This window comes from Limanda limanda, chromosome 5, assembly GCF_963576545.1.
Source record: "Limanda limanda chromosome 5, fLimLim1.1, whole genome shotgun sequence".
NCBI classification, from domain to species: Eukaryota; Metazoa; Chordata; class Actinopteri; order Pleuronectiformes; family Pleuronectidae; genus Limanda; species Limanda limanda.
Genome location: NC_083640.1, coordinates 19,943,330 through 19,971,266, shown reverse-complemented (window position 1 = coordinate 19,971,266; position 27,937 = coordinate 19,943,330). Strand labels below are relative to the sequence as shown.

The 27,937-nt window shown below is 40.0% G+C and overlaps 1 protein-coding gene across 1 annotated transcript; it reads left to right on the top strand.

Annotated features, from left to right (window-relative positions):
* The first annotated feature begins 15 nt into the window (after positions 1–15).
* Positions 16–27,925, top strand: hsd17b4 (hydroxysteroid (17-beta) dehydrogenase 4). The gene is made up of 25 exons (XM_061070941.1): positions 16–173; positions 1,958–2,011; positions 4,651–4,758; positions 5,345–5,404; positions 5,522–5,543; positions 5,712–5,758; positions 6,040–6,124; positions 9,651–9,838; positions 11,174–11,265; positions 11,420–11,444; positions 11,578–11,706; positions 13,049–13,152; positions 17,255–17,367; positions 17,550–17,667; positions 17,878–17,929; positions 18,184–18,255; positions 19,682–19,785; positions 19,879–19,944; positions 20,348–20,417; positions 20,744–20,850; positions 24,178–24,264; positions 24,358–24,444; positions 24,566–24,704; positions 25,876–26,003; positions 27,259–27,925. Exons 1-25 carry the CDS (start codon positions 122–124, stop codon positions 27,346–27,348), a joined length of 2,199 nt encoding a protein of 732 aa, XP_060926924.1. The 5' UTR covers positions 16–121; the 3' UTR covers positions 27,349–27,925.
* The last annotated feature ends 12 nt before the right edge of the window (positions 27,926–27,937 follow it).

The following is a 27,937-nucleotide window of genomic DNA, read 5'->3' as shown; positions in this document are numbered from 1 at the left end:
CTCTGAGATGCGGAAGTAGTGGAAGTTGCTCCAGCTGTCAGCGGACTGAGTCCTCCTGTCTCTCCTGTGTCTTCTGGTTCTTCTCACACACAGACACACAACAACACCGCCTCACGGGGATATGTCTCTGTCTTTCGAGGGAAGAGTGGTGCTCGTCACCGGAGCCGGAGGAGGTAAAGTCACCACGCAGACACCCGGGCTGTCAGGGCTGCTAACATCCGAGTAGAACCAGGCTGGAGTCGCTTTCTGACGTTTGCTAACCTGCTATTGCTAACTTTGGAAGATTTCGTGAGAGTGTACTGCAAATTCTTAAAACTTTCCTTTTTTCCTCTCGCATTAGCAGCCCAGCAGGTTGCATCTGTATCTTGCTGTTTGCTAACACAAAAGAAACAGGCTGCAGGGGGGGAACAGTTGTTTAAGTAAACACTGCAAGAATAACCTGGAAACACTGAAACATATTTGAAAGTGTTTGTGTAGAAAATACACAGTTTTAATATAAGCAATAGAAAAATCTGTCCCAGCATCTGAATCTAAAGATTACAGGGAGCAAAGTGCATGTAACGCAATGACTTTTAATCTCTTTCCTGTGCAAGTGTGTGAAAGGGCAAATCCACCCTCACAGCCGGTGGCCTGCACAAAAACATGGACTCACTCACCTTCAGTGTGTCTGAAACCAGCAAATTAAATGTTATAAACACAGCTAAGAACTTCTGACAGATCCTAAACCTCATGTTATTTTAGCCTATTTGTTTTAACACAGTGTTATACCTGTGGTGAGATATCAGGTTGAGATTTAACAACATGTCACAGATTTCAGGACAGAATAAGAACTTCTGAAGGATCCTAAACCTTGTCGTATTTTAACCCATTCAATTTAACACAGTGTTATTCCTGTGGTGAGATATCAGAGATTTTACAACATTTCAGGACGGAAAACATCTCATCGTGTTTCATTACAAAGGAACATTTTAAAAAAATTCAATGGAATAATGTTTTGTTTGCAGGATTAAGTCAATACCAGCCCAGTCTGTATATAACATAGCATTTTGAAACTCGAGAAACCCAAAGGCTCAAACTATAGATGTAGAAAATAGTCTTGAAACCCAGAATTAGAATCTGCTTTCACTCTCAAATTAGTTGATTATCTTGATGCATTCAATCATCAGAGCCACTAACATCATTAAAGACTACACACATCCTGGTTTGTACTGTTTGAAAAGTTGCGGGACAAACACTGACCTTCAAATTCAGTGACAGTTTCTGACCCTAAGCTGTCACTACATTGAATTCAAAAAAAACAATGAAGGTGCTTTTTTCTCCCTGCCTTTCTGTTTTATTTATATTTTTGTTTTTAAATTCATTCTACTTTCTATAAAGGCTTTCAGATTTATGATTCACATTATATATATTCTTACTGGCAGTTTTTAAAGGTTTCTGTTGCTGCCACAGTTTTATTTCAATCATTAAAACTGATACAAAACAAACATAATAGACAAAAGTGCATCAAAAAAACATTACTTGGTATTGGTGTTACAAATCTTTTAGTGCAAATTGACCAATAAAAAATGACGTTTTGAAATTGCTCTTGTTTCCACTTTTAAAGATGATGTTGAACCTGTGGCTGATTCTCTCTTAAGCTTTAATGTCATCCTTTTTTTAATTACATGGCTGTTTCAGAATTCACCCAAAGTCTTTAGCTTCATAGCAATTAATGTGTTAGGAGACTGTCTATTTCTATTTAATGAATATATGCATATAAATTGTATGACAATTTTTCAGATTAGCCTATTTTTATATAATTCTTATGATACTAAGTTACATTTGGAACAATGTTTTAATTCCAGGTTATGTGAGGCTGGTTTATGTGTATTATTTATTATTCTGTGGACTCATATCTCTCTCTCTCTCTCTCTCTCTCTCTCTCTCTCTCTCTCTCTCTCTCTCTCTCTCTCTACAGGCCTTGGCAGAGAATATGCACTGGCTTTTGCTGAAAGAGGTGCCTCTGTAGTAGGTAAATATCTAGGGATATATTTATTATTTACATATTTATAAAAGATTTTCATTTTGAGCCCAATATGCCTCATAATGGAGACATTTACAATGACCATGCTGTGGTTAGTGCAACGTGAATATCAGGTATTTCAGTGGTGGGAAGTAACAAAGTAGAAATACTTCGTTACTGTACCTAAGTAGATTTTTCACATATCTGTACTTATTTTCCTGACGACTTTTCAGGACTTTTAACTTTTACTCGCTACATTTGAGCACAAATATCTGTACTTTCTACTTCTTACATTCTCAAAACTAGCTTGTTACTTGAGCAGCGGAGGTTGCAAAACGTGCAGCTATTCAAACGGCGCACCTCTCTCTCGCCTTCTCGCTCCTGCAGGAGCTCGGTTCAGTCTTTATTATTAGGGCCCGAGCACTGACAGACGTGAGGGCCTATTGAAATTGTAAGGATTATTATTCAGGCAAATTAATTGGCTTTTTGAGGGCTTTTATTAGGTGACTTTACATAATTTTTTGAAGGTATTCTTTTTTCGATTCACATTCGTTTCCCTTTCCTACTTCGTGTTAACATCTGCACATAAATACATAGCTCGAAGCAGCAAGTGGTTAACTTGTCTTAAAGAAAATATTGGAAGTAGTTGGTTTAAACAAAAACTGTTGGCAAATAGACTATCATTGGTTAGCCGTGTCTACTTAGTCTTACACGTCCACGTAAACAAAACAAACAGATTTAAAACAAGTCGAGATGGAAAAACAAACAACACAACCAATTATATAAGCAAACGCAAAAACAACTTTCAGCCAACACAACCAAAAACCAACACTGTGTCCTGGACTACTGCATATTCACGCACACAATTCCAAATGGAAAAAATATTGCCAATTCCAATCCTTAGTCACCCTTTGTGCGGACTCAACACAACTTAGAAGCTGTTGAGTCTTTATATATGTATTGTACAAACTGGCTAATGTGTACAACTTCAAGCAGGGTTGTGTCTTCACTTTGTCGTCCCTACAGGCAAGATGCCCTACAGGTGTATTGTCACCCTGCTGGAAACAAATGCAAACACAACCCCAGGCCCATTCAGTGAAGATAGTCTAATGATAAATAAACAGGCTTACATGTAGATGCGTGGACAAGCTGGCGGGTAGATATACAGGCAGGTAAACATCCAGGCAGTTACAAAATACAGCTAATAGACACAAAAGGTTCATTTGGTCTATTAGTGGCAGGTCTATTAGTGTTCTTAAGTAGAATCAAGAGGCACTTGTTTATTCTGTTGTATTGATTCTTTGTTGTCTCTATAAGTTCAGATGCACTTGTCCAATACTTTTTTAACCTCAGCATCTCAGGTTCAAAATTTGTAAAGTTATACATTATATATATAGTGTTGTTATAATTTTTCAGTCAGTTGAAATAAATCCTGAACTGAACAATTTTGGGTTGTTTTGTGTCTGTATAGGCCTACTATAAAAAGCACTTAGCATTTTTAATTTTGGTACTTGTACTTTTACTTTTGATACTTAAGTACATTTCAACACCAGATACTTTTGATACTTAAGTACATTTAATATGAGCAACTCTAAGACTTTTACTCAAGTCATTTTCTGACGGGTGACTTTTACTTTTACCGGAGTCACTTTCAAGTAAGATATCTGTACTTTTACTCAAGTATGGCTTTCAAGTACTTTATACACCAGTGAGGTATTTAAATCAGTTTAGCTTTCAGTTATCCGATCTTCAAATCATTTGCTGCTGACAGCAGCAGTTTTTTTAAAAATTCTTGTCACATGAGTAAATGACATCACATGACCCAAGTGAAAAACACAAACTGTATATAAAGATAAACAACATGTCTCCACTTCCTCCCACTACCCAGAAATGAAGCAGATATATAAACCAGTGATGCTATCTTGTGCTTTTTTCCCAGTAGCAATCGTGCTGAGGTTCCGCCGATAGACCAATCGCTAACCAGTCTCAACTGTCAATCATGATATTTTCAGCCCCTTATCATAGCATCAAATAACCTATTTAAACTAAACTTACTGGAAAAAAATGTACCCATGAACATGCTTCAGTGTGATAAGAACTACCTGAGCAGACAGAAACCAACTTTGACTTTTTTGTTTGGCCCATGTCCCAACAACTAACAGCCAGCGTCTGGTGATCGAGATGATTTGGCTTTTTACTTTCGGCAGGCTGTCATGAAAAACAGTCTTGCCCCTGCATGTCTGAAGGCTAGAGAAGACTCCTGGTTTAGAAGTTTCCTGTGTTACTGATCCCAGACACTGGATTGACACAGGCACAAGTTCTGATCTTATTACGATCAGGTATTGGGAGAGAAAAGTTTGATATGTGCATCCTTAGAAAAAGTGATTTTTGGAGATATGTTATACCTCTGCATGGTGTCATAGAGAAATGTATATTGCATTCATCGCCACATTAATGAAGGAATGTTTAAGGCTACACTCTCACAGACGATGGCATCAATATTTGCCTTTCCAAAAATAAAATGAACTTGCCCTTGAACTCTGACAAGGAATCAGCTTAGCTATACTGTTCTCCTAACCTAATCACTCGTGGAGAATTGCAGAACTCACCCCATTATTGCTAATCTTTTGCTTCTCGCTGCAATATAGTGAATGACCTTGGGGCTGACACTAAAGGGGGTGGAAAGAGTTCTGCAGCCGCTGATAAGGTGGTGGAGGAGATAAGAGCGAAGGGAGGAAATGCCGTGGCGAACTACGGTGAGAAGTTTGGTCTTGGCTTGTTGTTTTAAATCTTCTGTGTTACATCCCTCCTTTTGTTTCTTTTGGTTTATTGCCTGCCATGTAGGATTTAGCTTATGTCTTGACTCAAAACCAGTATTGATTTTCTGTCTAACAGCCTCCCTGATGAAGCTGTTTGCTATTATTGGAGACAAATGTGTCTTTTTATTTTCACCTTTGTGCATCTCACAACATAAATTGCTTTAGACTTTGATCGATGACACTAATTTGTGGATTTGTATGCAGATGTGATACAAAGATATATAATTTATATGAAAAGTTGGAATACTATCCATCTGCTTTTTAACAAACAATTATGCCCAGCAATCAATAAAAATCACATTTTAGATGTCATTGCTATACAAATTGAGCAGGCAAGGCTGTCAATGCTCTCTTGGGTACAATCAATCTTTCTCACAAGCTTTATCTTACTCTGTAGTTCTAATATTGTTGCTGTAGCAGGCAAACTTTGTATATACACCTATATGCAAACAGATTAAATGTAGCCTAGAATTAAATTGTTATTTATCACTTTTTAAACTGCTTTTTTCTGCTGTGCATACAGATTCTGTAGAGGATGGAGAAAAACTGATCCAGACTGCGCTAGATGCGTTTGGAAGACTAGGTGTGTATTGGAATTGCATGGTTATAGTGTGACCATCGGAGTTAATACTTATATCATTCAAATGCTCATTACTCTAACTGGTATTCATTCAATCTTGTAATATCTATTTTCTTTCAGATGTTCTCGTAAACAATGCTGGGTAAGTTATTTTATTGTCGTAATCATACTTTTTTAGATTTAACCACGCCATCTGTTTTTGGAGCAGCCATTCGTTCTCAGTTGCACATATGGGCCACTGTAATCATGTAAGAGAAACCTTAAGTTTGGCACAGACACTGAAAATACTTTCCTGCCTTTCTTTGCCAAGGATCCTCCGTGACCGATCATTTGCCAGAACGAGTGATTTGGACTGGGGTAATAAAAGGATTTCTGATACATTACATTCACTCTGATGAACTCGTACTGTGTTTGGGATTATCACATGTTATCAGAATATTTCCTTTTCATTTTGCTCATCTCTTAATCATACTGTGTCACCATACTGTATGTAGAGGACTTCTTTTGTTTTTAACTTGTGTTTTCCATGAGGCTTTTGTTTAAACACAGATTTTCTGTGTGGGAGTTAAACACCCTAATGTAAGCTGGATCTGATCCACAGTTTTCTAACGTGTCGCTCCTCTCACTCTCCCTTTCAGACCTGATTCAAAGAGTTCACTTGAGAGGCTCCTTCCTGGTGACTCGAGCCGCCTGGAACCACATGAAAAACCAAAAGTTTGGCAGGTAACTGAACGAGCTTCTAACAGATATTGACGCGCATAAACACTGTGCCATCTTCCTATTACGTGGGTGGAACTTTATCGGTTCAACAGAGTTACAGAATCCTGCCTCAACAGACAGAGATGATTGCTGGACTGTAATCAAGAAAAATATCAATATGGAATGAAAAGCTGTGTGGAAAGGTTTGATTCAAAATGTCAGCTAAGGTACCAAAGCTTTGTATCTGCTGCATTTTAAGTGGGCTCTTGAGGATGTGCACATAATTATACACATATTCTGACTCTTACTTTAATCACTTGATACCATTTATTATATCTAGCTCCATTGGTCTCATTGTGTTAGCTGACACAAAATATGCATACTAATGAAAGCCCAGGACAGCAAAATTCATATGAATATGTAAATCCGCAAAGAAAGTAGGAAATTAGTTAATTTGGTTATGCAGAACTGTAGGTTTATCTCTGAACAATTTAAACACTATTTAAACTGATGACTCCACAAGAAGCAGCAGAGATGTCTGTGCAGGCTCATCTCATTCTTCAAAGTAGTGCAGCTATAAAAAATTCAAATATCCAGTGGTCTGAAGTTGTTGAATTGAAAGTGTTTTGCCACATGCCTGAGATTCTCCACCTCTGGAGAAGTCATTTGAGTGAGAATAGAAACATTTAGTGGATTATTTATATTGACTGGAGTCTGTGTGGATGCATGCAGATATGTATTGATTATATGTTTAAGGCGGCATCAATCCCTAATGGAAGAGGGTGAAGCTATTACATACTCAAACAGACATCCAATACAGATTGTTATTTAATCAACAGGGAGTTTGTCAACAGGCTTTTCTAACAGAAGACATTTTCCCGAAGTGGCTGAACTAATAACATTAATGAGGGACTCGGGAAAATCCTTAATGTGCTAAGTGAAAAAAGGCCTATTGAGATTTTCACGTGTTCAGTTATAATCTGCAGAAGAAGGTCACAGAACCCCAGGTAACATTTTCCATTCACAAGTGCACACAAGCTGTTCGATATGAAAAGAACAAGACACCAATTCGTAAAGAGTAAAGTGACATTTTGCCGAAAGTTACATCAAGCTCAAGAGTAGCTTGTTATCAGTGGTGGGAACTAACAAAGTAGAAATACTTTGTTACTGTCCTTAAGTAGATTTTTCACATATCTGTACTTTACTTGAGTATTTATTTTCCTGACGACTTTTAACTTTTACTCGCTAAATTTGAGCACAAATATCTGTACTTTCTACTTCTTACATTCTCAAAACTGGCTCGTTACTTGAGCAGCGGAGGTTGGCGCAACGTGCACCTTTACAAACGGCGCACCTCTCTCTCGCCTTCTCGCTCCTGCAGGAGCTCGATTCAGTCTTTATTATGAGGGCCCGAGCACTGACAGGCACTGTCAGGCGTGAGGCCCTATTGAAATTGTAAGGATTATTATTCAGGCAAATGAATTGGCTTTTTGAGGGCTTTTATTAGGTGACTTTACATAACTTTTTGAAGGTATTCCTTTTTCGATTCACATTTGTTTTCCCTTTCCTGCTTCGTGTCAACATCTGCACATAAATACATAGCTCGAAGCAGCAAGTGGTTAACTTGTCTTAAAGAAAATATTGGAAGTAGTTGGTTTAAACAAAAACTGTTGGCAAATAGAGTATCATTGGTTAGCCGTGTCTACTTAGTCTTACACGTCGTCCACGTAAACAAAACAAACAGATTTAAAACAAGTCGAGATATAAGCTAACGCAAGAGCAACTTTCAGCCAACACAACCAAAAACAAACACTGTGTCGTGGACTACTTCATATTCCCGCACACAATTCAGGTTTTTTAATGGACCTCGCCAAATGGAACCCTGGGTAATCAGGCCCAGTTTTCCACTCACTATAATGCCAATATAATTTTTGCAAAGATATTATATATCTATATATTGCCAATTCCAATCCTTAGTCGCCCTTTGTGCTGACTCAACACAACTTAGAAGCTGTTGAGTCTTTATATATGTATTGTACAAACTGGCTAATGTGTACAACTTCAAGCAGGGTTGTGTCTTCACTTTGTCGTCCCTACAGGCAAGATACCCTAGAGGTGTATTGACAACCTGCTGGAAACAAATGCAAACACAACCCCAGGCCCATTCAGTGAAGATAGTCTAATGATAAATAAACAGGCTTACATGTAGATGTATCTATATCTACCCGCCAGACAAGCTGGCGGGTAGATATACAGGCAGGTAAACATCCAGGCAGTTACAAAATACAGCTAATAGACACAAAAGGTTAATTTGGTCTATTAGTGTTCTTAGACTTTGATGCCTCAGGGGTTTATTCTGTTGTGTTGATTCTTTGTTGTCTCTATAAGTTCAGATGCACTTGTCCAATTCTTTTTTAACCTCAGCATCTCGAGTTCAAAATTTGTAAAATTATACATTATATATAAAGTGTTGTTATAATTTTTCAGTCAGTTGAAATAAATCCTGAACAGAACAATTTTGGGTTGTTTTGTGTCTGTATAGGCCTACTATAAAAAGCACTTAGCATTTTTAATTTTGGTACTTGTACTTTTACTTTTGATACTTAAGTACATTTCAACACCAGATACTTTTGATACTTAAGTACATTTAATATGAGCAACTCTGAGACTTTTACTCAAGTCATTTTCTGACGGGTGACTTTTACTTTAACCGGAGTCACTTTCAAGTAAGATATCTGTACTTTTACTCAAGTATGGCTTTCAAGTACTTTATACACCACTGCTTGTTATAGAGAATAATAGAAAAACAAATGCAATTAATGCTTTTAGTTTCATATCAAAATAATAGATGTAACATGATAATCATCATGATTATTTCATATTTCGTAGTTTGAGTCTACATACAGCGATGCTCATTTGCACTTCTAAAATAAAAACTTTCTCTGCCGTCACTCCAGATAAAAAGGTTATGGTGCATTCAAAGAAAAAGCTATAGAAGAGAAATGAAAATACTCCTCACGAGAGAGACCAATCGTCTCATAGTTCCATCGGAGTGTACTGTACTTTTTGTGTGTGCTGTATAAGGATTGCTGTTGTCTGATGACCCCTGTGGCGGTGTCTCTACAGTTAATGTCGCATTTGTGCTCAACCTCATTACGTTCGCAAGACTGCAGTGAACTCTGTGCACGAGAAAATGATATGCATAAGTCTGCGTTTCTGCTTTGCATACATGCATTTATTTCTGCATATAGCCTGTGCTCCCAGTTGTTCTGGTGAACTGTTTAAGTAAAATTACTGGGTGTAGGTCTGTATCAGTGATAAAGTAGTGTGTGTATGTGTTTGCGTGTGTGAGAGAGAGAGAGAATGGACGAACGTTACATGACTAGGTGCTTACATGTGTGTACATGGTCTGTTTATGCATGCATGAAAAGTATGTACCACTTTGTGAGATTACGTGTGTGGGGGACCGTCTGTGTCTCCCATTACTCCGTAGCAATGCCTGTCACTTTGCATTAACACTGACTTTTTGCCCGGGGTTGTCTGTGGCCAGAATCATCATGACGGCTTCAGCTGCAGGCATCTATGGAAACTTCGGCCAGGCCAACTACAGCGCGGCCAAGCTGGGCCTGCTGGGCCTGGCAAACACCTTGGCCATCGAGGGAAACAAGTACAACATCCACTGCAACACTATCGCCCCCGTTGCAGGGTCACGACTCACAGAGACCGTCATGCCCCCAGGTAGGCACAGAGATTAAACAACATGAATAATTGCATGCCGTTGGTTTGTATAATTCATACTGTGGTGTGCCGCTTGCTATTTGGGTGAACGAATTTTCTCGTTTTGTGGACAGGCCAAAATAGCCAAATGGATTTTAACCACAATTTTTTTTTTGGAGCAGCTGAATAATGTAATGCCCATGTAATGTTGGTTTACAAAATTTGAGGCAACGGCACTCCCGTTTGACATGCAAATTTGTCATCTAATATTCAAGAGCTGTGTTTTTTTCTGTTCCAACAGCCATGATGAAATCTGTAAGTGCTTTAAAAGTTTTGATGTGTCAGCACCTGATTCAAACAGACAGATCTGGCCTCCTTATTTTACTGTAAGGGTTGTGCTTTTAGATATTCACAAATAAATGCGAGTGTGTATGATTGTGAAACATTATATATTTCCATTTAAAAACAAGATGGACAGTGATGGAGGAAGGATACAGTGAACCCAGTATTTATAAATGTCTATTCACGCTCTGTGGCTGCAGCTTGTTGACAGCAGTATGGTGACAAATTAAAGGAATGGCTTTGTTGTCCTGCAGTGCTGGCCTCGAACAGCATCTGTCACACCACGCTGTACCAACTGTCACAGAATGGCCTTACCTTAGCAAATGACTCGATTCCACATTTCACTGACTCAGGCTTTTTAAAAAACAAACAACAAAACTCATCTTGCTTAACATTTCAGCGAGCAGTTGAACATAATGCCTTCCCTGTTCTTAAATACCAGACATATGATGTCTAGTATTCAATCTTTAGCAGGTTGGGCCCCATTAACTTATATTCAGGTCTTTATTTCATATAGCAGTAATAAGGTTGTAGATATGCAGAAATACCTAGTTTTTTTTTTCCTGTTGCAGATAAATTCTTTTTTTCCAAAATACAGAGACAAATGCTCACTTTCAAACCTTCAGTCAATTTAGATCTGCATGTCTTTAGACTGTGGGAGGAAGTCGAAGTACTTGATGAAAACTCATACTGAAAGGCGCCAGTTGAACCAGTAACCTCCTTGCTGAGAGGCAGCAGGGCTAACCGCTGCACCACTGTGCCGCCTACGTAAAGTAAAATGAAGGAAAACAAATTCTATCATCTTTTTGGGAAATGTCTAAGGAAAACATGGTGACTAATAAACCATGTTTGTTAGTTCTGAAGCAGTAGGTAAACAACTTTAGTAATTAAAAAAAAAAAAATATTAAACATGGTATTATTTTGATAATATACACCAGGCAGAGACTTGTGATCAACGTGTGATTAAAAATAAGGATTAATTTATCCTATTTGAATGTATCTTGTTTTATTTAGACCTCTTGGCATCTCTGAAGCCTGAGTATGTGGCTCCCCTTGTCCTCTGGCTCTGTCATGAGCAATGTCAAGAGAATGGAGGACTATTTGAGGTAAGCAAGAAAAAAGCATTTTCTCTCTTTCTATTCAGGAAGTACTGCCTCTAGCTTCCTTTGCCATTGAGAGCAGTAATGTATTAATGACATAATCCTACAATCCATAATAGATATAATTTTTTCTGTGGGTCATCTGCTCATATCTTTTCAGGTCGGTGCAGGCTGGATTGGTAAATGTGAGTACTGTGTTTTTTCCCCTGCATTAAGTATTCATCTTTGATATTCGGTAGCCCCTGGTTCATCAACACTGAATATGTGTGAGTTTCTCCATGTAACATCCTCTCTCTTTGTGTGTGTCCGTGTGTGCAGTGCGCTGGGAGCGTTCTCAGGGCGGCATTGTGAGACAGAAGAATCAACCCATGAATGTCGAAGCTGTCAGGGACCAGTGGGACAAAATCTGTGATTTCACAGACGCCACCAAGCCTTCATCTGTACAAGGTCAGTACAAAGTAAACACAATCACTTACACACAATAACTGACCAAGGCACATGTATGTACACACTTCCCTGTGTATTCCTTCGACATTTACATACAAACCTTGCAGTAAATGTGATGTTAAGATCTTCCTGTCATCTTATTAAAATGTAAACGAAATTACTTTTCGCTTGCTCGCTCATTTGTGTAGTGTGAATGTGATAAATCCAATAAACACATACAACTGTTGCTTGGATGCCATTAAGGCTGTTTTCACACATATTTTCTATATTTGAGTCCAAGTCTGAGTAACACAGCCTCCCTCCTCCTCATAACCTTGCTGCTGTGCTTTCACACTCGTTTGACTCACTCCCTGATGAATCAGAATATTTAGTCATAGCTAGACTGAACCTTCTCAGAGCCATCGTATAGATAAGTAGAAGGGCGCTCGGTACAGTGCATACCTAGACATGTTTATGAGCTCTGTGTGTTCAGAGTGTTTGGTTGCGTGCCTGCAGGGATGAGTGTAAGAGATGGAGTGAATGAGGTACAGAAAGAAAAGTGAAGGTGAATAAGATGTGAGAATGAACAAGCAAACAGGTCTCATGCAAAGCAGAGGGTGGCAAATGAGTATTACTTCTCTCCACCTCCTCCATCCCTTAGATGTACATTTGGAGAAAGGGCAGCAGTGCTAACATTAACTGAACAGGGGCGGCAGTCCCACTGGGTGCAAGCTGGACTCATTAGCATGGCTTTGTTGTGCCTCCTCGTTTGTAGCTTATTACAGAGACTTGTTGCTGCCTCTGTTCTGTAACTGCTGCCACTGAGTAATGTTCATCAGAAGCTGTGGTCTTCTCAGTCGCTCTCTGCTTCTGTTCGTTGTTTTCTCATCTGTCGTCACATTAAGTTACATTTAGCTGACGCTTTTATCCAGGGTGACTTACAATAAGTACATTCAACCATGAGGGGACAAACCCAGAACAGCAAGAATCATTTGATCTTTTGGTAGTTGCTGAATCTGCATATGCATACATAAGTCCTGTTGTTTGAGTTATGTACTGTTGACATGCTGTAGGTTCTGTATGTACTTATTCTAAGCTAAGCTAACTGGCGGTTCGCAAAAGCTTCATATTTAACCAAAGACTGTATGTAAAGATCGCTGACATGACTGCTCCCCAAAAGTGAAGCCAAGCATCTGTATAGCCCCCTTGTGGCTGGATGCTATAAAAATGTCTTCCTTCATGATCTGTGGCATCAGAGATTCCCATTCATAAGTTGTAAATGGTGAATTATTTTTATGTGACCTCATCTTCCTGTATTTCTGGTGCTGTTCCACTCATCTGCCATCTCCAACCTTTTGTGCAGAGTCTCTAAGCTCGATGGTGGCGGTGCTGTCTCAAGTCGAGTCGGAGGAAGGAGTCGATGCAAATCCAACAGCTGCTGTGGCCTCGACCTCTGGGATCAATCCTGTGAGTACAGTGCCATTGCTTCTATCGTCTGACAGTAATTGGGGTGGCTGTGGCTGAGGGGTAGAGCGGGTTGTTCTCTAACCATATGGTCAGCGATTTGTTTCCAGTGTTCCCGATTCCCCATATCTTCTCTTGCCTGCTGTAAACTGTAATACCAGTTGAAAAATGTCTTTTTTTGCTGGGCTTTTGTGAGACTTTACACACCTATTAACTTCAATCCACTGTCGAGCCAGTGGCTTGTTTGAACAAGCCAAATCCGTTTCTCTGGAGTTCCAGTCAGCGTCAATCAGACCAAACAATACCTCTGCTGCTTGCTACAGTTATAAGGAAGCACATCAACTTACAATGAGAAAGTTCCTGAATAAACTTGAATTAACCAGTTAGTTCGATTCAAGTTTGAAATATTTGGTTATTTTATCCATCCATTTTAAGCAGCTTATTTTGGTCCAAGTTACATTCATTTAATTAAGTATTTCATGAGGCATTGTTACAACACTATGCTTTGGTTGTACTAATGAAAATATTAATAAATAATTCTAGGCCATTGCAGCTCTCCTGGTTTCCCATCATGCGTTCACACTTGGTCTCATATGATTATGAAAGAGGTATTAAAAGTCTTCCACCTTGGTATAAACCCTGCACAAACCCTAATGTGAATACTTGCACTTATGTTGACTTGAACTTGCTTTTCTATGGCCTCTTTTTCTCTACTCCTTCATTGTTTACTGGTCCCAGCACTTTAAAACCTAATTTCCACCACCACTATTATTTCAGGGCCCTCAGTGTTGCACTCACCCTCATTCGCTCACACTCCATCAGAGACCGTGGTGGTGTTTGTATCGGTTGGCTGATAATGACTTGTGTGGAGCTCTAACCTCTGACTGTTTCAAAACATGGCAGCCCATGACTCTTTTAATACCACCACACTGTCACAGACCATAATAACCCTCCCAACAAAGCCCCTGCAACGGACGCAAGTACTTTGATTTGTCCTGTAAATATGAGATGGTGATGCACCAGACAAGTGCCGACTCACATTAGCTTTTAAAGTGCTTGGTATAAAAGATGTTGGAGCACAATGGTGCTGCAATGGCTCCCTGGGTGAATGCTCCTTCATTTCACCGTGTTCCCTGTCACTGACGCACAGAAAGGGAACTGGTTATAGCTAACACATGGCTGAGTTGCTTGAATACAATTATAAATGCATAAGAGCGAGTAATTATCCACAGAAACAGCCACCCACTTTCTGTGAAGACGACCGCACATGTGTCTAATGTGTATCTGTAATAGAAAAAGTCCTCAAATGTCCTTTTATGTTTTCAATTCCCTAAATATTTACAAACTGTTGTCCTGAAACACCACATTAAAAAAAGAAACGGCTGATTAAACTCAGACCACACTCATTACAGTTTAATGAATGATGGTTTAATCTGAGTCAATATGAGCACTCGACCAATCATGAGTCAATCTCAGCTGTCGAGCATGATGTTTCACTCTGATTTTATAGCGTAATTAAAACCAAATTAGCCAAAAAGATTAACACTCAGTGTGATAAGATCTAACTAAAATATCATGAACAATCATCGACTAACCACTAACATAGAGGAGGCGGGATTTATGATACCGATACTGCAGCCAGGTTAGGAATGAATAATACTCCACGGTAAATGTAATCAAATATTAGCACACATCTTTGGGTCTATGTAGAGCCGACATGGATGTATGTTAGTCTTTTCTAAAAAAGGTATGTGACTCACTTTTGCAAGAAATCTTTTTGTTTTACACCCAGTGAGATGTTAACAGATCTCACTGACCTGCTTCAATAATATCATGGCTCAGTCTTTAAAATGTTAAGTGATGTACAGTCCTACAGTTCAACATCCTCTCCACTGGGACTCTCTCTGTGTGTGTGTGTGTGTGTCTGTTTGTGTGTGTGTGTGTTTTTATCTGGACTGGAGATTTGGAACAGCGCCACAATGTAGCCTCAAGACAAACATCAATGTGTCCTCGCCTGACTTAGCTCTGTGTGGAGCTTTGCTGTGTTTGCATTCATTTCACGCAGCTCTCTAACTGCACAGAGGTTGAACAATCCTTAACACTAAAACAGTTTTTACACAAGTGTTGATTTCACTGTTTGATCGTTTGAAGGCTGCAGTTTGCAAAATAATCCTTTTTCTTTGTAACTCGACACAGTTGGAAAGCATCAAAAACAGCAGCCTCAAATGATCATTCATGAATGAACACTTTCTCTAAATCTGTTAAAACTAAAAGAACATGAACATTATAACCTCCATATTAATTTAACTATTGCTCATTGTTTTTGACCTCAGAGGTTGTGTTATGCAGAGCGTGAATCATATTGTGTGGAATCATATTTTATTTATAACAATAGCTCAACATAGTGTTTGATTCTATGACAATTGACAAATGAATAACTGTCGGACTAAAATGAATCTAATGATGATAGATGCGTCTGATTGGTTTGTGCTGTGTGGGATATTTGAGTAGGAAATATTATTTATAAGTAATTTATCAGATTCAATGACGCTGCTTGACATGGAGGCTTGTACTGGACTGTGCCCTGTCATCCCTTATAACTATATTTATTCTAAAATTGTATATGATATTATAAGCATCTTGTGCTCTTTATGAATTTAATCAGAATTTTAGGGGCACCATCACGTTCATTTCTTATTTTTAAACTATAAAGTTTGTATAGTCTGTTCTGATCAAGGTGTGTGTTAAGACGAAAAGATATCATCAAAGACAAATGAACATGAATATCGTAGAAATGGTACAGAAATGAAGGTTGCTTTAGATTTAGTGGGAGTTCAGATGGAATTTCATGATCAGTTGGAGTCTTGAATTCTCAGCAGATTCTGAGGATCGTAGGTTGGGATAAATCAGGGTTTTAAAACATTTCCAAAACACTGACAGGCTCTTGAGCTTTAAAAGGTGATTGATAGCTACGATGTTCTGTTCAGAAGTTTGAGCGAGCACCGATCGAAACGTGTAATGCCCAATTCCTGGCCTCTCCGTCTTGGCCACAAGTCAATTTCAGGGTTTGCCTTCAAAAATATGCTGATCACTCACAAAGCTCTGCCTGCTCTGCTCAGGGGAACGTTTCTGAACTGCAGATTCCTCTCAACTCTGTAGCTGCACAGACTCTGATGTTTTATTCCTAAGATGCTTTTTCAAAAATATCTTCGAAGATTCAAAAATTCAGATGTATTTTATCAGTTGTATGCTATTAACCCTGCATGGAAATGGTTCTTCGAATGTTTTATGAGATTGTTAGTGTTGTAATTAGAAACAAATTGTGCCGCCCCTCGAAACTGAGGTCACAGGGGACAGTTGGCTGCTTTTCTCGTGCTGGGACTTTTGTCAAATGCTGACACCTTTGCTATAGCTCTAGCTAATGCCTCACTACCAGAAATCACTGCTTTTATGCTGCTCAAAAAACAGTGCTTGCCAGTGGCAGTACCAGTGCAACGAAACTGCTAATTTCGAGCTGTGATATCTGGGAAAATAAAATTGCAGTTTCATCTCGTTCAAACGAATATACTTAAAAGATGTGATATCTAATCCTAACATAGATTTGCTTACTGACTAATGCCCGACCCGGCATTTATCGTATCTGAAGCATTTGTGATGCTGGTATCAGGGCATCTCTAATTAGGGTTTGGCTTGACTTGGAAAATTGTGGAATTGTCCTTTATGTTGTAATCACTCTGTGTTTTTATTCACTCGTTTTACTTTTATCACCTCTTTTACGTGCTGTACAAACACACCATTTATTTATTCCTTCAGTGTCTGTGTATCTGGCATTTCCCAGTCTTCACTCTGACTGTACGTGTAATGTTTATTAAAGCATTGGTATTCAGAGGTTGAGCTGTCAAGCTAATCCACCATGAGGTGAACCTTATTACTTTTCTGCAACCCCTTAAAATTGCACATGAATTATCTCTGTCTAAATTAAAGGATAACTTTCTAATGTCCTGCTCTCAAAGTCAACACTAAAATCCTCCTCTCTCCCCCCCCCCCCCCTCTCTCACTCTCCCTCTCCCCCTCTCCTCTTCCTCTCCTCTTCCTCTCCTCTCAGGCAATGGCAGTGGGACAAAAAATGCAGGCGACCACGTTCAGCTTCACCCACACACAGTGTATCCTCTATGCGCTGGGGGTCGGCATGTCGACCAAGGACCCCGACCATCTTAGGTGTGTATTGAAGTGTGTGTGTGTTCTTATGAGTCTAACAGCCTCAGGCGACCTGACAAGTCAACGATATGATAACACAAAAAAAACCTTTTCCAGGCTTTCAAACACAGACCGTGTGCAGCCATCTGTGAATATGAACTATTCCTATAAAGGTGGGATTTTTCACTGACTTTCTCATGTAGGTTCCTGTATGAAGGCGATCCTGACTTTAGCTGCCTGCCCACCTTCGGGGTCATTCCCTCCCAGTCATCCATGATGGGTCTGGCCTCAATCCCTGGACTCGACATAGATTTCACACAGGTTAGAAAACACATGTATTATTCAGAATGCTGTGAAATGTCTGTTTGTGTATGTGTTTGACATTTGTATTTGTATATTAACATTTGCATATTCCATATGGCACATTCCACGCAATCTTTAACAATTGTAATGCACATACTTCTCATGCTAATGAGGCTTCTGGACTGTAGAGTGATTATACATCACAGCTGTTCTGATGTTTTGTGTCAGGTTCTGCATGGAGAACAGTATCTGGAGCTTTACAAACCTCTGCCAACCTCAGGTATTTCTTTCTATGCTCATTATCTGCATGCAATTTAATGTAGATTTTACATCATAATGAAATCTATATTAGAGCCTCAATAAGTCATGTTACTCAGATAAATGTCTAAACATGATTTTGACTTGAAACCTTTCTAGTTCTGTGAGGCAGTAATTTCATCAAGTGTAGAGCTAGTTTACTGATATAAGAACATGCAAGATTAATTTATGAGATATAGTTTTAGTGGAAGTAAATCGGTGCAACATATTTTTTAGGTGAACTAACCTCTCAGGCGACGATAGCAGACGTGCTGGACAAAGGCTCCGGGGCCCTCATCCTCTTGGACGGTGAGTTTCTTTGCGTTTTAGCGGACAGAACTTTTATCGTGTTGCATAATCATTTCAAATTCATTTGTTTTTATCACTTTAGTGTCTCGTCCTGAAAGTTGCCTCTCAGGCTGAGTTAATGAAAATTAATTTACAGTCTGCGTCTGCAGGGATTGAAATAATGGAATAAGAAGGGGCCCATATTTCTATTTGACATTTCCATAGAGATGGATGATATTAAAACCACTCGAATCTATAATTAATCCGACTTAAAACAAATAACATGGGACCTGACGTTCCCCGAGGAGGTAAAATCAAATCGATGTAATTTCTTGACACGCACCAAACCAGTCAGCGTCTGCGATCCGCCCAGAGTAAAGACTTTGCCTGGATATTTCCTGGCACATCACAGTGACACAGTGCAGACGCAGCTTTGATTGTCTGTATTCCTGCTGATGGTCTATTCACTGTCCACCCTCATGTGGCTGTTTCCTCCTGCTCTCAGTTCACTGTAAATGTGCTGTGATAAAGACATGAAGCATGAGGCACGTGTTCTCCTCACTCCTCAGTGTGATTGCAAGGGAAAGTCATAATTGCTAATTAATTAAGTTAATTAATTAATTAATTAATCAGTACTTTTTTCTCTCTTATGTCAACATCCCCTGTACTTATAGATTAAGAGGGAATTCTCAAAAACAGTGAAAATCACATAGAACACATCAAATTCACATAACTTTCACAGTTTTCAGCCTTTACAGCAACATTATCCTCTTCTACTAATTTACACATTTAATTCCATCCTTTGGCTTAACAAGGGCATTGAATACATTTCCTTCCTCCTAAACAGAATCAGAATCAGTATTTGCTACAGGCAGTCTTTCTCTTCCCTGGCCTTCGCTGGCTATTGATCAGTGTTAAAGCCTGAAGCTGGTGCGTTAGCTCGGTTGCATGCGAGTCCTCAAGCCTTCGCTCAAGATACAAACCAATCAGGGACTTGCAGAAAGGGAGACTGGCACAGGCCGATCGCTGAGAGCTTAGAGGGTTAGGATGTTGAAAATGAACAAGAACGCCTCTCATAGCATTGTGTCTATTAAATAAGTCACAAAACTATTCAAAAATACTTAAGTATATACTTTGGAAATCATGAAATGAAATATAGGATCACTTTTACTAGATATTATGTAATGCAATTCTTATGTAATTTCAATTTGTTGCAGCGTCAACATTCTGATCACACATTAGTGCTGCATTAAAAATATTAAAATAATAATTACAAACACCACTCTGCTGACAAATGAGTTCTTTAACTTTTATGTATTTTTACTGATTGTTAAATATTCTATAAAGAACTCTTTCACTGTTACTTGCTACTTTTACTCATACGCGAAGGCTCTGAATCCTTCTACTAAAGTTTAAGTCTGAATTCCACTGTTGTGCTGTTTTGCAGTGAACACCTACAGCGCCGGGGAGCTGCTGTGCTTCAACCAGTTCTCAGTGTTTGTGGTCGGAGCTGGAGGCTTCGGGGGGAAGAGAACCTCTGACAAAGCTAAAGTAAAAATTCACTTTACCGCTGAAAATCTAATCTAATCAAAATAAGACATCGTAAATAAAACGTTGCCTCTTAATGTTTGTGTTTTTGTCCAGGTTGCTGTGTCCCCACCTCAGCGGGCACCAGATGCTGTGATGATTGATTCCACCACCAGAGACCAAGTGAGTGTCTGTGTGGGTTTTAGTTGCGGAATAAATCAGCCGCATTGATAAAACGTGGGTGGAAACAGAACGTATTGTTTTGTACATCTGTAATAACCAACAAGTTTTAGACAAAATGCGATGGCAGAGCAAAGTGTTGAACAAGGTTTTCATGCAGCCTGAACATTTTTTTAAAAAGGAAACAGAATGCTGACAGTGTGTGTGCAGCAGAAAGAGAGAATGAAGAAGAAACCCAAATCCCCTGAGCGATTTAAATGACTGTATCACTTCAAAGCTATTCTTATTTTAGGTGTCTCTTCTGTTGCCTTGATGATAATTTAATTTCATTCCACATTTGTGTATGAAAAGTTCAGGGGTTTATGAATTAGATATAGATTAATGTGTGTTTCCGCTGCGGTGCCAGGCCGCCTTGTACCGGCTGAGCGGCGACTGGAACCCTCTTCACATCGATCCCAGCTTCGCTGCCATGGGAGGTGAGTGTGGGCACATCTGTTGTGGCTTCATGTGTCCTTTTCATTCAGTTAAATATCTTAAATAAAATATATAATGTGTAAATCTTCATTAAAATGTCTAAATGTTAGAAAGTTATGTATTTTGTTGATAAGTGTAAACCCAGAGAAATCCACCCTTTCATTCAAGGTAACAGGACATTCAATTACAGCCGACGTCATCAAACCTTCGTTACTGTTTTGATTTGAGGGACGTTAATTCATCTTGTTCCAGAATAAATCTCTGTGACGTGTTTTGATTTCGTTCATTCTCAAACGTTCTGTATTTAAACCTGCTGCCCTGTGTTCAGGCTTCAAGGCTCCGATCCTCCATGGCTTGTGCTCATTCGGCTTCGCCGTGAGACACGTCCTCAAGCACTATGCAGACAATGACCCGTCCAGATTCAAGGCCATCAAGGTGAGTCAGCACCGGGGGGGGTTTTAAATTCCTCTCATGAGTCACCGAGCCTCATGCAAGAACCACGTGTAGGAGCAGGTGTGAGTGATCTGAGAGTGGATAGAATACGATTCAGCAAGTCGGTTTCTGTTCCTTCCATCATCGCGATCTGCTGATGTTATTCAAGGTTCCACAATGAATTTCACATTTATGATGTGTTTTTGCCTTGACAAGCTGAAAAGCCGTCTCTGGGGTCTTTATCCATGTTGTGTTCCAGTTTAACTTCCTCAGTTGCACATACCCGTGCACAAAAGAAGTCTTCGTCCTTGCACAGCATCAGGTGTGCAGGAGAAAAATAACTAGTTCCCTGCACACTTAGGAAAAACTAAGTTTGAGGGAAGCAACCTTCACCCTCCACTGTATGACATTCTCCAGTCATTTCCCAGACTGTTACAGTGATTTGTTTTTGACAAGATGTTTCATATTAAAGATTTGGTGATTCGACGACCGACACTGTTACAGAAACTTAACAGTCACGTTTCCCTCGAAGGTAACATTCTGATGAATTAAAACACAAATAGGAGGCAAATAACCAATGTGTAACAAATGTGTGTCTTTTACTGGGTGTTTTTTAACCTGGGTCCTACATTTATATATGTGGTTGTTTGATTGAATGATGTGAACAACCTTTGGAATCGGTCCAGTTGATGGAATCCACCTCCAGCCGGGACACGACGGCAGGGGCTCCAACCTTATGGGGCGACTGTGACAGTCCACACAACGAAATACTATTCATCTACACACACACATCTATAAACACATGGTCCAGGTTGAAGAATACCAGATTTCCCATCAAGACAATTTAATGAATCCAGGTCTTCAGACGACCAGAGTTTAAAGAATAAAATAACAGAGCATTAAGAGTAAGAGTAAGAATGAAAAAATGTGCCTCTCATGACCCCAATTGACACCTTCTATTTTAAGCTTTTTAATTTGTAATTAGAAACAATCTTTAGGAAAGTGGTCGCTTCTTGGAGTTTTAATCTATCAGGGTTTAATACTTGATAAACTACTTAGTGTTATGGAAGTAGTAGTAGCAGCAGCTGGTGATTTGAATATAGACTTGATGCATCGGGGAGAACAGAAGGTGGAACAATGTACAAATCAAAGTTTCAGAGTAGAAATCAGAGTTTGGTATTGGTGCCTGCAACAAGTCTGGACTCTGGTTCAAAAACCACAACACGGTCATGTTCATCATCTTCATCAATCATAGGAAGAAGACTATCTGGGTTCAGATGTGGTTAGCGAATAGATTAGGTCTTGAGGATGATCATTTAATAGCCAGATTGATCCAAAACAATGGGTGAAATTAGCTTTTCTTCTTCTTTTATTTATTTATTTCTCTCTTGAGAGCCACAGCCCCGAGACAGTCAATCTTGCCAAGAACAGGAGATAAGCATGACGAGTAGTTTGCAACAGGACGGTCATGAGACTTGTGTTTCTGCACCAGAATGTTTCAATCAATCAATCAATACCTTTTTATTTGTATAGCCCATATTCACAATCACAATTTGTCTCATGGAGCTTTAACAAGGTGCGACATCCTCTGTTCTTAACCCTCAACAGGAAGAAGGACAAACTACTGGAAGTGGTTCAGTTTGATCAGTTTCATACAGAACACAGTAAGAGTAATATTTGTGGAACAGAATAAGACTTCAACTGCTCTAGTTTCTTTAATCTCACTCATAACTTTTGTAACTTTTCACTGTCAGTCCACTCACTCATGATCACAGTTAAAGACTCAACATTCTGAAAGGCTCTCCTTTTATCTGCCTTTGGCTCCAGCTGGCATTCTGGAGGGAATTCACTGCTTTAGACCAGGCCCCTTGTTTATCGCCAGTAGACTGATTTTATTTTCGCTTTACTTTCCGATTTGCCTTTTTTTATTTTTTAAACACATTTTTCCCAGTTTAGTTTTAACCTCGGCCGTGGACTGATTGTTTCCCTTGTTGGCATATTCACATCAGTTTAAAAAACACAAACATTCACTTATACGTTCATATAACCCTGCTGCAGCATCTAAGTTTCCACGGTTACATTATGCTTTACTAAATCAGTGGATTTCAAGGATTTTGAACAAAAACTCAGAAAGTATTTTGCCTTGTGGATTCACTCTTAAAACCATCGGCGCCTCGACTCTGGGATCAGAAATCCGAACGAAGCCTCATCTTTTCCCAAAGGACACAGAGTAGATAATCCCCCTTATTGATTCAAACGAAACAAGCCTCTTCACTCTACTTCAAAAACGCCTTTTCTATATTTTAAACCTCAGGTGGGTGAGCAGCTGGAAGCCGCCCCAGGAAACATCCCCTCTCTTTGGAGGCTGTGGGGTTCAACCAACACACCACAGACTTACTCTAATCTGTCCCGACGGACGCAGGCTCAGCGCCAAACTGAAGCTTACACCAAAGTCCGGGTGTAACCAGGTGGAGGCTTATTGCCTGTGCCGGGCACGAGCCCCAGTCGCCCCAGAAACCAACCAACCACCGCTAAACTTATTTAGCACTGACTCAGCACACTAGTACCGTTCATTATAACATTATAAATAAACATGATCCAATTTTCACTACAGCTCAGTTCGCTTCCTTTCATTTCTGCTCATTCAGTTTTAATTCAGATAGATCAACTTGGATTTGAGTCTCGTTGGGCAGAAGAGACGACAGAGATTTGATTTTGTTTTGTTTTACAATCAAAAAAGCAGAAATGTTCATGTCTTTTTTATGATCTCGTCACAGTAAGGCAAATCGAAAGAATAACTTTAACTTTGCAACTTACTGAATCCTTGCTGGGTTGAGATCCTGTTGCGTCACCCATTCTCACAGCACATCCATGAAAGGCTTGAGCTGCTGTCACTCTCTATGTTGCATGTAGGTGATTGCATCCTATTGGAAAGGTTAAGTCCAAAGTATGCATTCCTAAATCACATTGTGTCCTTACGTCTTGCCGCTGGTGTAATACGTTACAGTAATGGTGTGAGTTGAGGTTGGTGTCGCTCTGTCTGGGGCATCTGAGTTAGATATGAAAGTCTCTCAACGTAGACACTACAATGTGCTGTTGTTTGGGCCTTTATCTATAACCTGACCTTGGGTACTGCTTAGAGAGAGGAGGGAGTGTGTGTGGAATTAGACAGGCACTACTTTCCTGTACAGATATAGTGTAAAATACAATACATATTGTGGCATATACACTGTGAGGATGGTCAAACACTTAGGATTCATCAAGTCACGTTTAATTTGATGAAACCCTTTAATTAGAGATCCGTTGACTCCACTGTCTTGTGTCTCTCAGGTTCGCTTTGTGAAGCCGGTGCTGCCGGGTCAGTCTCTGCAGACCGAGATGTGGAAGGAAGGCAACAGGATCCACATCCAGTGCAAAGTCAGTGTTGGATTCAAACCATTATAACCGATGAGTCAGAATGTGAATGTTCCCCTTCTGACCTTCTGATCCCTCCTCTTCTCTCCGCTCCAGGTGAAGGAGACTGATGCTGTCGTGTTATCAGGAGCCTACGTGGATTTACACCCTGCTGCAGACGCGTCTCCAGAAAGTCTCAGTCAAGCAAGTTCATCAACAATCCTTCACTTTCCTATTATCAGATTCTGTCATTTGCTCAGATAATTGAGACAAATTCATGTTGAAGTATGAAATCGAGTGTGTGTGTGTGTTTCCCTCCACGCAGGGATCAGGACTTCAGAGCGATCTGGTGTTTGCAGAGATCGGACGTCGTGTTCAGGCTCTCGGCTCCGAGCTGGTGAAGAAGGTGAACGCTGTGTTCGGATGGGAGATCACTAAAGACGGCAAGAACACGGCACAGTGGAGTAAGTGCTGCACTAACACAAGGAACACGGATTCAGGGTCTTTGTTGGATGAGAAAAATAGAACTGTCCCACAAAACAGATGTGCTACTACTACTGGGTCAAAGTCTGTTTCACGTTCGGGTGGTTATCTCTGTAACAAAAACCCAGACCCCAAACACAGAGGGATAATTTTAATAGGAACAGATCTGAATAGAAAAAGATGTAAGAAAAGGACGAACAAATAGGTGTTGGCGATTTATATCGAATGTACTCGATGTGTCTTTTCCAGCGTGATTCTCTTGGAGGCTTCAACCTTCTCATATTCAAATACGGGGAAGTTAAAGTCATTCCTGGACTTTGATATTAATATCTAACATACTTTTCCCACGTCTTACATTTTATTCATTATGGTCTTAAAAAGGTCTAAAATTATGTCTTAAATTTAACTTGTTGAAACCCTGAAACACTTTAATGCGAACTTGAAAGATCTCCATCTACATATGTGATTTCCAGAATAGTGTTCAACTGATTTATTGCTGAATTAAGGGGCAGCATCATGAAACTGAAAATATAAAACCGGAGGAACAGAAATAGAGCGAGTAGGAGCCCGGAGGGACTTTATGGTACGTGAGGATTAAGAGCATTTATCATGTCGATTTCATATACATGTGATAATTCAGTACTTTACTCTTGGAATCATGTTTCTTAGCCAAGAGGGGGGGGGGGGGGGGGGGGGTGTTCTATAAATGCTCACATGAATTAATCTCTAGGTCCCTAACCCTCATTGCAAATTCAAATTTCCACACAGGCAACTCAGTGAGAGAGTCAGGAGGCTGGAGGTGTTACTGATCTATTATTAGAATCCGTCCTGTCATTAAATGAGTTTGTAGGAGTCTGTGTTCCTCCTCAGGTCTGAAAACGTGATCTGCTCTGACACCGGCTCGTGAAACAAAGAACTGAATACGAGTGTGAGCTGTAAAGTGGACAAGATAATTTGACCCTGAATGACATTTAGCTAACGAGCCGGCAAACAAACCATGAAAACTAGGACGAAATCCGAGCTAATGACCGAATAATAACTCCAGAGCCGGGGTGGGATGTGGAGGCGAGGGGGCGGAGCCTGGCCGACCCGGGGAGAGTGAAGCTGGGTCAGCTGTTTGTGATTTAACTTCATTCTCTCTCTCTCCTGTAGCCATCGATCTGAAGAACGGCAGCGGCTGCGTGCACGAGGGTCCGTCCAGCGGGAAGACGGACGTGACCTTCACCGTGTCCGACGAGGACTTCATGGAGGTGGTGCAGGGGAAGCTCAACCCTCAGAAGGTGAGAGACAGGAAGCTGCTGCGTGTTTGTGTGTTTCCATGGGAATCAGAAACACTGGATTGATCACTGGGGGAAACTGGGTTTCAATACAGTAGCATACAGACCTAGAGAAGTAGAAATAATATATTTATGTAATATGTACATAAGAATAGGATGTATGTAAAGATATGTGCATTATACTGAAATAAGAAATCCCACAAATTGTTAAATGTGTATAATACAATATTTAAATATGTATATATATATATTTCACCGTCCCACCGCTACACGCTTGACCGATTGCGAGTCAGGTCCGCTGTCAATCATGTTGCCCCCCCCCTACCTGAAATAAAATCATCAAATAACTAATTAAAACCAAACTTATAATAATAACACTTATTACACTAGACTAGTGTGATCAGAACTACAGAAACTGTCTCAGACAAAACGTATTTAACGTGTATTTAAGCCGACATGTCGTCCATCTTTATAAAGTCTATCTATTAAATCCTGCTTGATATTCATTTTTCTTTAAAGCTCACATGAAGCATTTTAAAGGAAGTTTAATAAACAGACGCAGAAAGGGCCCCGAGGTTACAAGTAGTTTAAAATCCAAATGTCATATTTTATAAACCCTGTCTTCTGTTCCTAGTATTAAACTTGTTCATTTTAATTAAAGCAAAAGTGTCTTTGAAAAAGTCTCTTCAGATCTGAGATGACTCGTCGTGTCACAGAATAAAAGGGACGGCAGTGATCCACCGAGCCGAGTTCACAGAGCTCCCAGTGGTGATCAGTCCACGCTGCTGATTCTGTCTGTAGCATCTCGTCTGTCGCAGGAAGTGGCTTCACTGTACAGAACCAATCTGCCTGCTGGAGCCCTCGCCGGGTCTTTCCCAGCCGCTCCGTCGATGAAAGATTCGTTTCTGGAGTTGAAAGCGACGCCCGCTGCCGACTCTCATCCAGGGTCGTCGTAGCCGCGCCGGCTTGATTGATTTTCAAACTGAGAACCACAGAGCTCATCCTCAGTGGTTCAGCTCGTCGTTAAAGAGACGTTACTGCTGCAGCTCTCAGCTGTGAACCAACAGCATTTAATTTTTCAGCTGCCAGAGCAACAACGGCCGAGTATTTCCTCCTCGCCGGAGTCCAGGCTCGCTGCTGTTCGGTTTGTGTGGAGTCTGAGCCGCAGGCGCTCTGGCTTCTTTCACCCGGTGCACTTAATGTTAACAGACGAGGAGAGACCTTGTGAGGAATCAAGTGTGTTTGTTGTGTTCGCCAGGCGTTCTTCTCTGGCAAGATGAAGGTGAGAGGGAACATCATGCTGAGTCAGAAGCTGGAGGTCATCCTGAAGGACCACGCCAAGCTGTGAGCCGGAGCAGCCCCCCCGATCGTCTGCTTCCACCGTCCTGTCCGGGTGAACTTCCAGGAGTTGACCCAGTTAGATTCATACCACCTCCTCACTGCCGTCATGAAACATGGATCTGACGGGAAATGTGATTGTACGATGTGTGTACTAAGAAATGCTAAAGTTTAAAAATATTTTTTTTCTAATTCAGTTATTGACAATAGCGTCGTTTCAGGAGGTGAAAGTTAAACATTGTTCTTTATCTCTGTTAATGTCTCTGTTGGTCAGAATAGGATTTATTCTTGTATTAATATGAATTTCCTGCTTCAGTGATGAACCACAATGTTGCCTTTTCACAAGTTAAGGGTTCTGAGTGAAGTGATAACGATTAAAATCTCAACTATCATAACTATCATAATTAACCAGTCGGTTATTTTATGACTAATTCACCTTTGTCCCTTAAAAACACTTTCATGTACCTGATACTGTAACAACTGAAAGTTTGAAATGTAAAATTATGTATAATAATTTTCACTTGTCAGATGATTTCAATTCACTTGTTATATTGCTCTTTTATGAAAATAAACTAATTCAGGAGCAATTTTTTGTACGA

What these genes read in the sequence shown, in the direction of transcription:
- hsd17b4 (XM_061070941.1), top strand. Translation starts at nt 122, where the DNA reads ATGTCTCTGTCTTTCGAGGGAAGAGTGGTGCTCGTCACCGGAGCCGGA. An exon ending in TCGACATAGATTTCACACAG is followed by an intron (nt 17,668 to 17,877) that starts GTTAGAAAACAC and finishes GTTTTGTGTCAG; the next exon opens with GTTCTGCATGGAGAACAGTA. An exon ending in CAGCTTCGCTGCCATGGGAG is followed by an intron (nt 20,418 to 20,743) that starts GTGAGTGTGGGC and finishes CCCTGTGTTCAG; the next exon opens with GCTTCAAGGCTCCGATCCTC.